Source organism: Thunnus thynnus, chromosome 17, assembly GCF_963924715.1.
Source record: "Thunnus thynnus chromosome 17, fThuThy2.1, whole genome shotgun sequence".
NCBI lineage: Eukaryota > Metazoa > Chordata > Actinopteri > Scombriformes > Scombridae > Thunnus > Thunnus thynnus.
In genome coordinates this window covers 15,842,926-15,859,099 of record NC_089533.1, presented here as the reverse complement: position 1 = coordinate 15,859,099, position 16,174 = coordinate 15,842,926, and the positions used below count along the sequence as shown (strand labels likewise).

Below are 16,174 nucleotides of genomic sequence, written 5' to 3'. Positions count from 1 at the left end.
CCATCAGTAGGCCTCTGGCTATGGAAAGCTCTATCAGCAGCACACACACACACGCACACAGGGATGTAGCAGCACACACCTGCAGGCACGACAATTGATATGGCCTAGACAGCACACATGCATGCATAAATGCCTACACATGAATGTGCGTGCAACATATCAACAGAGAGACAACCTCAATTCTATACATACAGACACAGTTCTTGTCTTGTTTCCTCAACACTGCTGCTGCCTGTTTGTTTCTTTAATCTCACTGTTTATATTTCTGGGTCCAAACCTGTCAGGATAACTCCAAATGGAGCAATTAGCATGAGGGAAAAGCAAATAAAATGTCTGATGAAAGCAAAAGGCTGGGTCCTGACCTCATTCTGACTGGATCTGCCTGCTAGCCAGCAGACAGTCATTTCCAAAGCTGTGAATTCCTCAGTGCCAGGCTGGCCCCTCTTTGGATAGATTTACAATGGCTGTTTGTGCTTCAAAACATATCATTATTCTATATTTGCCTTGGTCATGACAGTATCCACAGAGACCTTTGTTTGAGCACTTTTTTTTGAAACTACATCTCTTGAGGCGGAAATTGAAATCACTTTTTTTTTTAAAGCAAGCACTCTCTGTTTTCTCTGAGGATATTGAGGAATTGAGCCAAATAAGGAGATAAATAAAATCCTCAATTAGCCAATGTAGTGAGTTTGCCAAATTCATTTACTGTGCTAGAAGTCTGTGTGTGTGTGCACCTTTTTCTCAGACAGATTATCTAGCTCAGTTTCCCCTTTACCTCTCCTCCCTCTCTTTCTATCCTCTCATCCATTCAGGCAGCCGCCCTTGGTGTGTTAGTCAGGTTCAAAGTCTGAACTCCATCTCTTTGCCAGAAGAAACTCTATACGGAGGGAACATCCCGTTGCTGATCCTTCCTGTAAAGCCTCAAAGGTGAACCACTCAGCCTCAGATACTGTATTTATGGTATGGAGGTAGAACAGTCGCAGCCCCCTCCTCGCTTCAAGCCTATTGTTTGTGGAGGTTTGTGTCGGGGGACTTGTCACTAGTGCCGGTTCAGCGTTGAGTCTCAGGGAGAGTGAGAGAGGTTTTGGATAGACATCCTCAGGGCTTCTCTTATTCACCGGCGCTGACTGAGCCATCTATCATATGGGTTCAAAGGGGCAAGGAGGATTTTCCTCTGAGGGGTCAGCTTACATTTGTAAAACACTGATGTGCTCAGTTCAGGATAAAATGCTCCAGATTTTTTGTCATGCAACCCACTCCTCAAAAATGATAAATTTAGTTGCTTGTGTCATACATTAAGTTGCAAAACAATTCATTTTATGTAAATCCCTTTAAATGCATTAAAGTCACACACACAGACCACGAAGAAAATGTATGTTTTTCTCATTTGGGTTTCATGCATGTTTCAATAGAAATCATGTCATAAGTAAAAATATATTTGAATATTTTTTGCCATATGGAAATAATTGGCTACTCTGCCTCTATATGAAGTTTATATCCCCATGAGGCATGTTTATCCTATTGAAGAGAGAAGGGTGGAGACTTGGAAAAAAAAAGGGCGTAGGAGAAGCAGAGGAGAAACCTTGACTCGGAGAGATTAGTAGAGCTCAGATCGCACAGATACATCAGGCTGTGAAGTCTCATCTAATTGCAAACAATTTAAATTTGTTAATGACAAAACCTTCTTTTCCTAAAAGGATTTAATATCATTTTGGACAAATCTTTCCTGAAAAAACAAGCAGACAAAGATTATGAAGATCTTTTTTGACAAATCCACTGAGCCGGTCCTCTGCTGCCAGAAGCTCTCCATGTGATGCCTCACTTTTACGCAACAGGTTCCACGAGATCAATTCAACAGTAGCGACTCCGATCAATGTAGGAAGAAGAAGCATGCTGTCAACGTTTCGGCCCTTTGGCACCGAGCAGGAGATCAACTCATGGGATGTAGTGGATGCAGAGTCAGGTTCAACTTTGGAAAGGCGCTGTCCAAAGTCTCGGTGTTTTTTACCATGGTCCTGATCTTCACCTACTTATTCTACTGCCTCACTGGAATTTGTGATTCAGCTCCGAGAACTTTATACAGCCAGCAAAACTTAGACTATGACATCTTGGACAATCATCGCCGCATTCTTGGCGACCTGCGACCGCCGCCGCGCCTCGTCCCGGACGCGCAGTCTCACCGGAACGGCACAGCCTCCGCGGACGCAGAGCAGGTGGACGCGCCGGGGCAGCTGCCGCACCGCGAGCCGGACAGCTCAAAGGAAAGCGCTCAGAGCAACGGCATCCCCGTGTCTAACACATTCGGGTCCAAAAGGTTCCCGCAGGCGATTATAATCGGCGTGAAGAAAGGAGGAACCCGCGCCCTGCTGGAGTTTCTCCGCATCCACCCGGACGTGAGAGCGGTCGGTGCAGAGCCTCACTTCTTCGACAGGTTTTATGATAGAGGACTGGAGTGGTACAGGTAGGGACCACAAACACACATACACACACACACACAAACAAACTTTAAAAGGCACACAAAGCCAGCAGTGCACTATACAGCATGAATATGAGTTATAATTTGTTATATACAGTTTTAGGTTCACCATAAGTTCACTATTGAATGCCACAGATATGTTATGACTCCCAGTAGGAATATGACACCTGTTTGATGTATGGTGGCAGGCTGAAGGGTCAGATGAACAGCAGTGATGTCCTTGCTGACAACCAGTCTCCTGTGCAGAAGTGATGAAGCCTCCTGTCAATAGACAGGACAGCTCTCCACTGGCTGGCTGATGTACTGTATTCAAATCACCATAAGCCAATATTCTCCCCTGTGTGCTGCAAATGTAGATCAAAAGGCTAGTGGGGTCTCTAAGGAGCAGTTCATCATCTTGACAGTCATCTAAACACCATTTATATGCTTCAATGTGACATCCTGTATTAACATTTACACCCTGCTCTGAATGGTTCTGCCAGAAAAGCCATTCAGGCGAACATTACAGTGATAAAACAATGTTTTCCAAATGTAAATACGCCTGATTGATACCATTAGCTCATGCTGGCATGGTGTGTGTCAGATGGCCTTGGCTGCAGTTCTATAAAATGTTCTTGGGCTTCTGTCATAGTGACAGCAGCTGATTTGGGGTGACCAGGCTGACCAGAGCTATCATTTGAGTGTAGTTAAGTCCCTAAAGAAGGATTTGGGTCTGGATGAAGCTGGTCCTGATCATCTCCAGATGTTCTACAAGCTCCCAGAGAAAGTCCTGGCTGAGCTCAAACGTCTCAGCAGAGCAGTGTGAGAATACTGTTTCAGGTACCACAAGGAGCGAGTGAGACCTGATAGGACGAAAAAAGTGATAAACAAGCGCGCTGATAGCAAGATGGTGCAAGAGCCTGAAACTAAGGTGTAATTTAATCTGTTTTTTTCTTAACCCCCCCTTAGTTGTGTTTTAACTGAGAACATGGGGACACATGGAAACACTTTCACCACTGATAATTTTAGCATGCTGCTATGCTTCCTGTCTCTTTTTTCTCTTTGCACACACAAACACACACACACACACACACACACACACACACACACATACACATATATATGCTTACATACATGTCAGCACTTTGCTCCCTTATCTACTGCTCCTCTTTAACACTTCTCTTGTCTATCTATAACACATTCTCACCACTTCCTCCCACTCTTTTCTCCTTTCCACTTTCTTCTCCTCTGCCTTTCCCCCTTTACTATTTACTACTCTTTACTATTCAGAGTAGTATATGTTTTCTTTATGTGGAAATACCTGTGGCAGACCTGGTGTTTCCAGGGCATGTTTAATGTGTGTTTCTGTGTGTTTTAATTAGCCTCACTGGCGCTGTAAAGCTGTTATGCTTTAATGCTTTAGTTTTGTTATTGCTGTAACACCACAGCGACACTAACATCAGTCATAATATCTTGAAGCAAAGCAACAAAACAAAGACTCCACATGCAACATTATGACATTATGAACTCATTTCTTAGCATTTAAATTTGTTGATTTTTCAGTGGCATATTTGTATGGATTTGACAAATGATATGACCGTCTAATCACCTGGGGTTTAACACTGGTGAGTTCACATAGACATGAACTTAGCTGAAACTGGAGTTGGAGAAGAGTTGGAGGGATTAACACGATAAAAGAGACAGCAGCAATGTGATCCTGGGTGAAATCACTAAAAGATGATTCTCCTGTTGTCACCAAATCTCAGAAATTGGGAAAATATGTTTTCTGTCATCTGCAGCGACCCACAGAGAAGCTGCTGGAAGTCGTGGAGAGCAGTGGCTTGAGTGTGTGTGTGTGTGTGTGTGTGTCAGTGACAGAAAGAGCTCATCCATGTGGAACAAGCAAGTCCCCTTCAAGTCCACCTGACTGTCACTCAACACAGAGGGTCAACTCACTATCACATCTGGAAGCAAACACTCTTGTACACACACACACACACACACACACACACACATACACACACACACACACACACACACACACACACACACATAGATTCAGTAGGGCTGCTGCTGTGCATGACAGGCTCTGAAAAGCATCCCTGAGCTTTGACATTTTATCTTGTTGAAGTTCCCCACTTCATCTGCAACTCTCAGGTCAACAGGATCATATTTCTAACATAAATATGGATATAGATATTTCACTGAATCATTAATTTAACCTTCATTGTTTGTCTGTACTGACTGTCCCTTTCAGCAGACACGTAGGACATTTGCACGCCACAATCAATATAAGAAACTCACTTGAAAGCCTCCAAATCAGAAAATCATTCATCATTTTGCAGTTGAGTCAGAATCCGATAATAAAATCATAGCATTTGCCAAAGACACATGGTCTTGGATTAGCATATCTGACAACAATTTGTGCACTGTGATAGTCCTTCTGGTTCCATGTGTCTTGGACTGAGAAATAAGCACGGACTGGATGCGATTTTAGCAGATGGATGAGAGTCGAGTCGAGAGGCGCTGTCATATATTGCAGAGTTTTTGCTGTCAGATATTGGATGGAAACAGAGGCAATCTGCATACTGGAGGCACTTCACAGACACAGCCTCCCATGTGTGTTGTCCCAACAGCATTGTCTTCTTTGAGACAAACTGAGACCTCAGTCGTGTGTGTGTTTTCCATTGCTTTTATCTGAGTGATCCAGTCAGTCTTCTCTGTCTTTCCTCCACCCTGTCTCTCCGTCCCGTCCTCTTCTTTGCATGTGTGCATGAGCCCATTACGGGAATGGAAAAAGCCACAAATAGTGCATTGAAAATGAAGCAAAGATTTAATGATTTTCTGTGTTGTTTTATGGCTTTAAGGGGACTTCATGGAGTGATGGGTTTCATATGGGACTTGAGAGCCGCCGCAGAAAACTGAAAAACCTCAGCTTTCCATGGCACAATGGTTCTGATTGTCATGGCTATGTCACTATGACGTAGACTGGAATGTGTAACTCATGAAATTCTGTCCTTTTTTTTGTTTATCTTCAATTCCTCGATGACGTTAAAATGAGCACATTTGTTTTTTTTGTTGTGTAGCAGAACAAGCAGTTCCTGTTTTAAAAGAGATGAACACTGAGCTTGCAATAACCATTTACACAGCTTTGGATCTAAGAGCCAAAATAATAAATTTTAGAAACTTAATCTCCATAAAATTTGATTTAAGATCGTTTCTGCATTTCTACTTGCGGAAAAACTCCAGTACACAAGCCTCATCAATATTTTGAAAGCTTGTCAATTGGCTGACCTACAGTCTTGACACCAAAGGCCACGCCTGATCGGATTGCTATTAAAATATAGTCTAACTCCTTTAAGGGCAGAAGCACAAGGGCAACAAGAAATGTCAGCACTGCTGAAAATTACATTGGCTTTCTTAAAAAAAGACAGTTTTATGCAGATTTATGTAGATAAGGATATAAAGGTGATGACAGCAGGTGAAAATAAGGGGCACGTCTGCTGGTATATGGGATAATGTATGTGTCACTTTAAATATTCTTCTTTTCAATTTAACAACACGTCATTTGCACCAATCTTGTTAGATCAGAAAGGTGATGATCTGGCTAATAAAGCTACAAAATCTATTCAGCCTGTCTCTTGTTCCTCTGCTGTATTTTCTTTTTGTGAATAGCTCCAGCTGCTTTCAGCTACTTTAGATTCTATTACAAAATCTAGAGAATTAACTAAAACAAACATTTCATTTCCAAGAAAATCATAATTTTTGACTTAAACTACAAACGTAAAAATGCCCTTTGACCCCTCACATTTTTCTGAGTACCTGTATAAATAGAAATTAATACATATTTTAAAGACTATTTTTAAGATTAAGATGTGTGAAATAGGTTATACAGTTTACTATACAGGCTATACATCACACAAATTCAATTAAATGAAAATTAAAGACATATTTTGAGACATTGATCAGGTGTGACAGAGTATTGACCACACAATATTTAATCTCTCTGTGTATTGACCTGAAATGTTGCTCAATTATGCTGCTGTGTATGTGAATATAAATGAGTCCTGACTGTATACTTAATATCTGAAAACTAATATCCTTTACTTTTCACTTTCATAGTGTTGAATACTGGATGATGGAACTAAATCATTCATTTTACCTCCATTATTTTTATATTTAATTTGGTGGACAGAGTTGTTATGTACTGTGCTCTGTAACTTAAATTCAGCTGATGCTTGTTTTATTTTAGTGTTTCTAGGAGGCCAGATTAGCATAGTTACCATGTCTAGATTTTTGGCAGTTGAAATGGTGAAAGTGGTCTCGTTTTAGTGCACATGGTGCAACGCTTTCCAGAGAGAGGGTGATTTTCTCCACACCTCGTTCTGTGTCCAGCCCTGAGGCCATTAGTGATAGAGGCTGAACACGACTGATTGGTGTAACAGACCAGAAAGTGGTCTCCATAGTGTTGAGTTGTAGTGTGTTTTAATGGTGGTGGGTTTTGGCTGGAGTTGGGTCTAGCTGGTGTTATAAGGTTTGAAAAGGCCCACACTCACACCCCATATGGTGGGAATTATAATCATTTGAGGTGCATTGTGGTCTATTTTGGGGGCGCCTGTGAAATCTCGTTTCAGTCATGTCGTTTTTGCTCCGTTCTGTAGTTAGCTAGTGAGGAAAATGCTGTGTATAGAAATAATGGTTTTGTCTCATTCGGCTAAAATGAAATGTTTCAGATGCTTGGTTGTCATGCTCAGATGCACTGCCATTTCCAGAAAAGAATAACATGAAAACAGATGGGTGTATCCAATGGCAACTCAATGATATTGCCTCTGGGAAACAATTTCTTTATCATATTTAATCAACAATTAAATTGTTTGAATTGAACCAGATCTATAAATGGAAAGAAACATTTAAATGATATCATAATGTACATCATAATGTTCTGTTTAGCATCAGGCTCATGTCAATACTAGGATTGAGTAACTAATTTTAATACCTTTGAGGTACAAAATGTGTCTCGAGCATCAAGTATCAAAAGTACTGTTAGCATCAAATTCCGATTCATAGTCTTGTTGACTTATTCTTTGATTAGATATTTCCATGTCATATCACATAATAATTTTACTCAGTATTCTTTCTAGGTTAAGTTATGCAGATCACTGTGAGGGGGGCATGAAAGTCTGTAACAAGTTTCATTATGGCAATCCAACAGTTGTGATAAAATTCAACTCTGAGACAAAAATGTCAACCTGCTGGTAGTGCTAGAGGAAAACTCAGGGGCGGGTCCGCTGCTGGCCATTTGGATGCCCTGAGGTGCTCCCACCTTGCCCCCAAAAATCACACAAATATTTTGAAATGCAATCTTCTTTTATTTTCATTTTCAATGTTACAAATAAGAAAACCAGAACTATACAAGAACAGTATATATTACACTATAGAACTAACTGTAGAACAGACAAAAAACCCTAAAATAAATAAAATAATGAAATAAACCTAAGAATTATATTTTGTGACAAGTGGTTTTCGGGACACTACACTGTATAAGAGTGAAGTTACTGAATATTTAAATTCCCCCAAATTATGCAAAAGCACATTTTTCCAAACTAAGTGTTGTAGTATAACCAACAGGAGACATAGCGGTGGCGCTGCACAGGGAGTCACCATTAGAGTTCATTAGGATTCATCGTCTGGCCACCATACATATCTGTTATCAAAATTCATGGCAACCCGTTCAGTGTTAAGATATTTCAGTCCGGACCAAAGTGGTGGAGCCAACTGACAGACCAATATTGCTATCAACAGAGATTCTGTTCAACAGGAAAGAGGCTTTTTGTAGAAAATACCCAGCCCAAATCAGCACTTCTACCTTTGAAAGTGTCACTGCTACTTTCATGTGCCAAATGCTGAAACCATAACTGAACTCCCCAGCAAATCACTGACCTCACATCCGACACCTAATTAAGACTGGATGCTCATATGCTACTCACTAATTAGCCATTGGCCAACAAAAAGTATTTCACTTCTTTATAGAAAAGTCCCCCACATACACACACTTGCAGACACACATGTGCATGATTTTACCCCCTACCCACCCCCACACACATACACACTCATACTCATTGCGGTGGCATCCTGCTGCAACCCACCAAAGATGAAAATGTAAAATATTGTAGTCTCTGTGGAAGTATGGTACTTCAGCTAACCTCCTGTTGAGAAAACCCTCCTCTTACTCCATTACTGCATCATTATTCATGGCGAAAAAATCATCTGATAACAATGTCTTTAAAATCTGTGGGTGGCAACAGTCTTTCTGCCAGTCATGTGGTTTCCCAAAGGGATTTAACTCTCCACTTCCTCTCCCTGCCTATGTAGAGAGGTGATGTGTGTCGGCTAAAGCACCGGAAATTCACCTCCAGGCACTTATGAGACACACACTGCATCAAGTTTTTTTTCAGCAATTTGTGAGATGAATATGACTTTGACAGACACTGTGTCACTGGCTGTTGTGAAATGTTGTTTATTGTATTGTTGCTCAGTCTCAAGCCCATCCTCAGGCTACATTTGGTATAATACACATTTATTTCTATTTCTTTGGCGTCTATGACACTTTGAGGCCCCCTTGCTTGCTCAAGTTTCTGTTTAAACAAAGAACATGGAGACAGCATGGCGACAACAGCCCTCCAGTGTATGCAGGGTCTTGGGTAGCATCATGTCAGTGGTGTGTTCATGTGTTCTCATGGTGAACTTTCATGCTTTGTCACTGTGGTACACCCAGGTTATACTTAAAGCAATAGCGAGACATTTTAGGTATTGCACTTTCTCACATTCTTGCGGAAAGTTAGATGAAAAGATCACTGAGCTCACTAATTAACACGTTAATTTCTATGGCCATTTCTTAGCCAGCCTCCCCTAGTTGTCAAAAACGACAATTAGACAATTAGACAATTAGACAATTAGACATTTTACTAAAAGTAAAATGGCTAATTTTATTACCTTTTGACAGATCCAGGCTAGCTTTCTGAGAAGATTGATACCACTCTTAATGATGGTAAATATTAAGTTACCTCCAGCAGCCGGTTAGCTTAGCTTAGCATGAATACTGGAAATGAGGGAAACAGCTAACCTGGCAGTGTCCAAAGGTAACAAAATCCACCTACCAGCACCTCTAAAGTTCACTACTTAACATGTTATATGTTGTTTGTTTAATCCGAAACTGAAGAATAAAAACGATGAAGTTGTGGTTTTACAGGTGGTTATGTGAGCTTTTTCAGTGCTGGTAGGGAAGATTTTGTAAGATATGGAGAGAGCCATGCTAGTTGTTTCCCTCCGTTTCCACTCTTTTTGCCAAGCTAACTGAACGCTGGTTGTAACAAAATTTGCCAAGACTGCACATAACCCCCTATGAAATGGCAAATTTTTCAACTTTGGTTTTTGTATTTATTTAAACAAACTAGATAGATAAAACCCTAATTAGTGAGCTTTAGAGATGTTGTAAGGCTAGGCTAGCTGTTTTGTACAGACACGAGGGTGGCAGCAATCTTCTCATCTAACTCATTAAGAAAGTGAATCACAGTGTTTCCCAAAACTATTCCTTTAAACTGCTCTATTTTCTGCTCATTGATCAAAAGAGTGACAATTGTTTCACGCACCAGCAGATACATAAGTGTGGCGTCTCAGATGCTATGTCATCCACCCTTCATGTCACAGAAAAATAACTTAATTTGAGTTTTTTGATGTTTTCTGGTCAGAGGACAACAACAGCATATGTTTCATCCGGGCATGGAGGCATAAAGCAACATTCCCACACTCGTCCCGTCAGCCTGTCTGTGGCCCTTAGGTTTCTTCTGTCACCCTTTGAGCGCAGCAGTACTGCTGGGAAATGTTTTCCTTTAGTTTGTTGTTTGCTCTCCTTCTCATTTTTATGGCCTTGATTTTTTTCCACCATTTCTTTGAAGAGATGTTTGCCAAAGCAGAAGGCTCCTTTCCCTCAGCAAGTCAGTAGTAGCGTAGATGGTCAAGTAGATGAGTATAATAACCCGTGGAATTTTGGATCTGTTTTTATTTGAGATAATGACATGATAATTGGATTTTTGTGATAATTTTTTTATCTACAATTAGTCCTGCTTTCTGTAGAGAATGTCTTTTGTTAGGGCACTAAAGGGGATATAGCTGCAGCACTTCGGCAGGGGAACCCATAATCTCGGGGGCAGGAAGTCTCTTGGCCACATCCTTGTTGCCAGGGTTAGTATTTAATCTTCTGATCCAGACTGCCTAGAACATATCAGTAATGTAATCAGCACTGTAGCACTTCAGGGAGGAAAAGCGCTACATCCTTTTAACAGCAGGGAGTTCCAGACTAATGTGGCTAGTCAGCAAGGCTTTCCAATACCAGGCTAAATAGAAAACATCTTCAAGACTTGAGTTACTTACTGAAAAATTAGACCGAAAGGTATTTTTCCTCAAGTGCAATGAAAAAGGTATATTTGTAAAACATGTGTAACACAACAATAAATTTGCATGCATGAAAAAATGGACAAGACATTCATCATCCCTGCTCTGTTTACAGTTTCTCCTGACACCACATACAGGAACAGATTTATGATAAAAAATGGCTATTATTGATTCTCTGATAATGAGACAGATTGTGATTAGGGTGATAGGGACCTGAGGAGAGTGGGGGAAAGCCACAAGTCATTAACTATTCATGAGGATGGAAAGACAACTTATGGTCAATTACTGAAGTGACACTTGTGTGAAGGAGTGAAGGACAAATCCAAGACTATGGACAAGAGAGAGAGGGGGGGGATGACTTCTCAGTTTCTCATCAGTAAACACTGACACCTCTGTGCTCTCCTGCATGCATGTGTATACGTGCGCAAACTCAAGCACACGCACACAGTGAACAATCTGTCATATAGAGACAGACGTATCGATTAGACACAGATAAACAGGGGACAGACAGGCAGGGATAGGCCATTTGCAGCTCTTGTAGTTGGATAATAATCAATGAATGGTCCTTTATTATGGGGATCATTTAATGGGGTTGACTGAAATGGCTTTAAGTAAACTTTAAGTAAAGGGGGGAAACTTGAAACGTACTCAGGAGCAACTCCACAGAAGTTTTCTCTCCACATCCATGATCATGTACTCTCCATGTAAAAACAAACTTTATGTAATGACAAAATGTCTCTTCCTGTAATCATTAACACAGTAAAACATAGTTTACCTTTGGTTTTCACAACTTGTTTCCGATGCTCTCAACTGACCTAAAAAATCAGTTAATGCAAATTTAAGCTCTCTCAAAGATAAATAATGCTGGTATACTGCACTCAAGATGTTCATTTTCTTTTCAAAGTGAGGTTCGTCAAACTTTCCCCACAGCAAAAAGCATGTTTTTATTTTCTGATTAGCTCAAAGTGATTAATATCAATTTCTTGCTTTCACTGTTGTTTTTCTCTTAAAAGCTGCCAGTTGTTATTTTTGTACCAACTTGAACGAGCAAACAATGGGACTAATAATCATCAAATCAGTGTTTTGACCGCATAGAGTTACCCTAGAATAACTGGCAAAATTAAAATAAATTCCCCATAAACTTCCATCAGTCATCTGTAGCTTTGAATATCCTCTTGTCATTGACATTTGGACTTTATACAGACTTCCAATCTGAAACAAATAAAGCACACAGGCTCTATTACTTGTTTATTTTATAGTGAGCCACATGAAAGCTCCCTGTTTCCAGTAACACACCAGAAGACGTGTTGGTTAAACGAACTACAGAACATTCATTTGCTGTTTCAAACATTGCTCACCATCCTATTGTCATGCAAAACAATTTATTTCTGAAATCCAAATCCACCACAGCTCTGCCTCACGCAGTCTGTCAATGTCAAATATGGACAAATGAATAAATGCCAGATCTGTTGAATACCATGTTACCCACATTGCATACAAAGCCAGCTCTTTGCCAGATATTGCAGAGATAAATTAGATTAGAGGGCAGCAGGTCCACAAACTTCATAAAGTAGTGAAGAAAATGCATATAGATGAGTTTGAATATGCAATATAAGATAAATAACTTTATTAGTAATCAGTGGTTTAGTTTACAGATTAATCTGTGCTAGATTACTTTGCAATATTTATCTTCACAGTGTATTCACACATGATTCAACACATCTTTTCACTAGTGTGTGCTAGACATCATCTCTCCTCATTGCAGCCATATGTTTAAAACACTAGCTGAGCTCAGCAGCTTACCATCTTGGTCACACTTCCTGTAGATTTTGGTCTGTTTGGGTCCTTGTAGGAACCCGAAGGGGAGGTGAGGGTGGTGAAGGGGGGACACTTTGCTCTTGCAGGAAGAAAGGGGGAGCGGGGGTTGGGAATCTGTAGGAAATTGCTGTTAAGTGGTTCTTGAGGCTTTGTGGTTTTGACTCATCAGGCCCAAAGTGAGTGGATGGTCCTGTTGTGCAGGCCTTACAGTAAGACTCTGATGGGCTGGCTGGGGCCCTCGTACATAAACACAGAACAGTGTGTGAAGCTTTAATCATGCACGTTTGGGGTGCTTTTATGTGTAGTATATATAATGTGTTTGTGTTATCTCATGATGTTCTTTTCAGTGCAGTATAGGCAGCTCTGATAAAACCGACCATGCTCAATCTGCACAGCATCCAAGGCAGAAAGATTTAGCAACTAGCTGGTGAACATAGTGGCTAAAGCTGCTAAAGAGAGCCAGATATTTCCCTCAGGAGTTATTAGAGACCAAAACAGAGCTAAAAGCAGGGTGATTATTGGACTTACATTCCTCAGTTGCCTGAACTTGACCTCAATTGAATGCTAATGTTTCTCTGTGTCTGCTGGATGTGTAAATAGGCAACTATTTGCTAACACATTCACCATATCAACTTTAAAAGGTGATAGTATGCGATGATAATATATCAATGTTTTATTCACAGCTTGTTTTGTTGCCCCAAAGTAGCCCAACTAAAGCTTTCATACTTCAAATGGCCACTGGTTGGTTGTAGTGAATTGAAAAAGTTTCTACCGTTATGGCTTTGAGAGATTAATCAGAATCACTTCTTTTCTTTCAGGAACCTGATGCCTCGGACGCTGGACGGCCAAATCACCATGGAGAAGACCCCTAGCTACTTTGTCACAAAGGAGGCTCCCGGTCGTGTGTGCACTATGAACTGCCAAACCAAGCTCATTGTTGTGGTGAGGGATCCTGTGACGCGGGCAGTGTCTGACTACACCCAGACGCTGTCCAAGAACCCCGGCCTTCCATCCTTCCAGAGCCTGGCCTTGAGAAACTCCTCCACAGGTCTGATTGACACCACGTGGAGCGCCGTGCGCATCGGCCTCTACGCCAAACATCTGGAGAACTGGCTCCAGCACTTCCCCTTGTCTCATTTTCTTTTTGTCAGCGGTGAGCGGTTGGTGTTGGATCCGGCCGGGGAGATGGGCCGGGTTCAGGACTTCCTGGGACTGAAACGGGTTGTTTCAGACAAGCACTTCTATTTCAATCAGACCAAAGGTTTTCCCTGCTTGAAGAAGCCCGAGGGGAGTAGCAGGCCTCGCTGCCTTGGAAAGTCTAAGGGCAGGCCTCATCCCCAGATCCCCTCTGAGGTCCTGCAGAGGCTCAGAGACTTCTACAGGCCCTTCAATCAGCGTTTCTACCAGATGAGTGGGCAAAACTTTGGCTGGGACTAACAGAGGAGGATCCTGTCATAGCCCAGATAAAAGCCAGTCTCTTACTTTCAGTAGAGACTGTTTAATGCTCTGCAGGGCTAACGTTCTCAGGGACGGGGTGGAGGAATACAAAGTCCACCAACTGGGACTCTCTTCGGGCTATTTTGCCTCAGTGGGATCAACATGACATGCAGCACAGGAGCTGTTTAGTGGAGTAAAAGCTGAACACGGTGCTGCTAATATGCAAGTTAAACACATAGTTAATGGCTCAGTTATGAAACCATTAAACCATTTTCTTGCTTTTATGTTAATGTTAGAAGGAAACTAAGTACCAAAGGGAAAGCAAAAAAAATGTCTGAATATAATTTTAGACTTGCTTCATGTTTTGTTTATAAAAATAAGCTGATATTTATAGTTTCTGTTGATTTAAAATACAACAGTTACAGAGTTTTTTTTATGAAAAAAAGTATTTATTACATGACAAAGCAACACACAAGACTGATTAAACATTCCTTGACACGACATTGGGAAAAAATGTCACATTCAATGATAAACCACTATTTCTTTTTGCTTATCGGCATTATTTCCTGGACTGCATTTATATTCTCATTACTGTTTCAAAACGGCCTTTGAAATGAAATGAGTTGGATATTGCTGGCTATGTACATTGCAGTTAATATACCAAATGATACCTCATCTGTAAATATTAAATGTATAACAGTTATTAAAAAACCACACATACACACATTCCATTCACAGAAACGTACGTATTTGTACATATTTTTCCCTTCAAATGTACATTACTGTTTTAATTGCCTTGGACAGTGCCAACTGTATCAGCTGTTACTCCGTTACAATAAATGACTATTTTGATCTGTGATTATTTTGAACCATTTTTAACTCCGTATGTAAAGTACGCAAAGCACAGTGCAGTGTATGAAACCGTAATTCTGACTCTGACTCTCTGTTATGAAATAAAGTTTTATCTGACATGACATCTATCCAGAGTGCAATATTTCAACCATTTCATGAATCCAAAATGTTTTTCTCTCTGTCTGTTCTTGTTTTACTGTTCCCTACTTTATTTACTCTCACAAACTCTAACTTTATTTTCTCTCCTGCCTTCACCAGAGAGAAATCTGTCTCTTTCCCTCTCTTCCTCAGTCTTCCTCTCACACTACTTGTCCTCTCGCCGCTTCCACACAGTGAGACCACATGTACAGTCTTAGGCCTGCGTGTGCGCTGTGGCCTTTAATTATGAGAGAGATGTCAGTTAACTCAGAAAGCCCCCTCCTTCCTCTCTGGGCTCAGAATTAGCAGCAGTGCTCTTCTCTTTCATGGTACACTATCCTGCATGGAAGAAAGAAGAAAAAAACATCTGGTCTGGTGGAACAACCAAAAAAGGAACCCGCTTAAGATCTGATATATACACTGAGCTGCAGATGTTTTTTGTTTTTTTCTTACAATGCATGGAAGTATGCCTGACCATGTCTTGCATTCAGTGATTAAACCAAAAATATTCAATCAAATTGATTACTGTAAGACTGAGCTTTGTTTGTGGAATTGCTAGCGGTTTGTAAATGAGAAAAAAGGACTGGCTGCCTGCATGAGCACGCTTATGTGTGTATTCCTGCAATTTTTGCATGCACACACACCCATTGCTTTGGCTCCCTCCATACATCTTGCCTCCTCTAATTCCAGTCAGTATTTCTGTCACATTCCCCCTCTGTTTTATATGTCTGGCATTAGTTTTTAGTGGGCCTCACTAAAATTCAAATGTGCCTGGCTTGCTTCATCTGTGCCAACTTTTATTACTCTCTATTAGCAGTCATACTGGTAGCCTACCTTTTCACTGTGCCAGCCCAGCAACAGGCATTACCAATAACTGATTTCCCATGCTGCCATCTGGGAAAGATGTTAGTATCAATCATTAACATTCATTGTCTTGTTGAGCAGTCTGATAGGCAGTACTATTATACACAGGTGTATATGTTTCTTTTCTTTTCTTTTCAGTACTGTTTTATCATTATTTAA

At 40.8% G+C, this 16,174-nt stretch overlaps 1 protein-coding gene across 1 annotated transcript; it reads left to right on the top strand.

The window, feature by feature from the left end:
* The first annotated feature begins 1,601 nt into the window (after window positions 1-1,601).
* On the top strand, window positions 1,602-15,125 carry LOC137168512 (heparan sulfate glucosamine 3-O-sulfotransferase 6-like). Its single transcript, XM_067571139.1, has 2 exons — window positions 1,602-2,461; window positions 13,543-15,125. The coding sequence occupies exons 1-2, from the start codon at window positions 1,938-1,940 to the stop codon at window positions 14,159-14,161; spliced, it is 1,143 nt and encodes a 380-aa protein (XP_067427240.1). The 5' UTR covers window positions 1,602-1,937; the 3' UTR covers window positions 14,162-15,125.
* Window positions 15,126-16,174: the final 1,049 nt, after the last annotated feature.

Excerpts from the sequence above, each read along its gene's own strand:
- LOC137168512 (XM_067571139.1), top strand. The coding sequence starts at position 1,938 with ATGGGATGTAGTGGATGCAGAGTCAGGTTCAACTTTGGAAAGGCGCTG. Across the intron at positions 2,462-13,542 it reads AGAGGACTGGAGTGGTACAG|GAACCTGATGCCTCGGACGC; the intron begins GTAGGGACCACA and ends CTTTTCTTTCAG.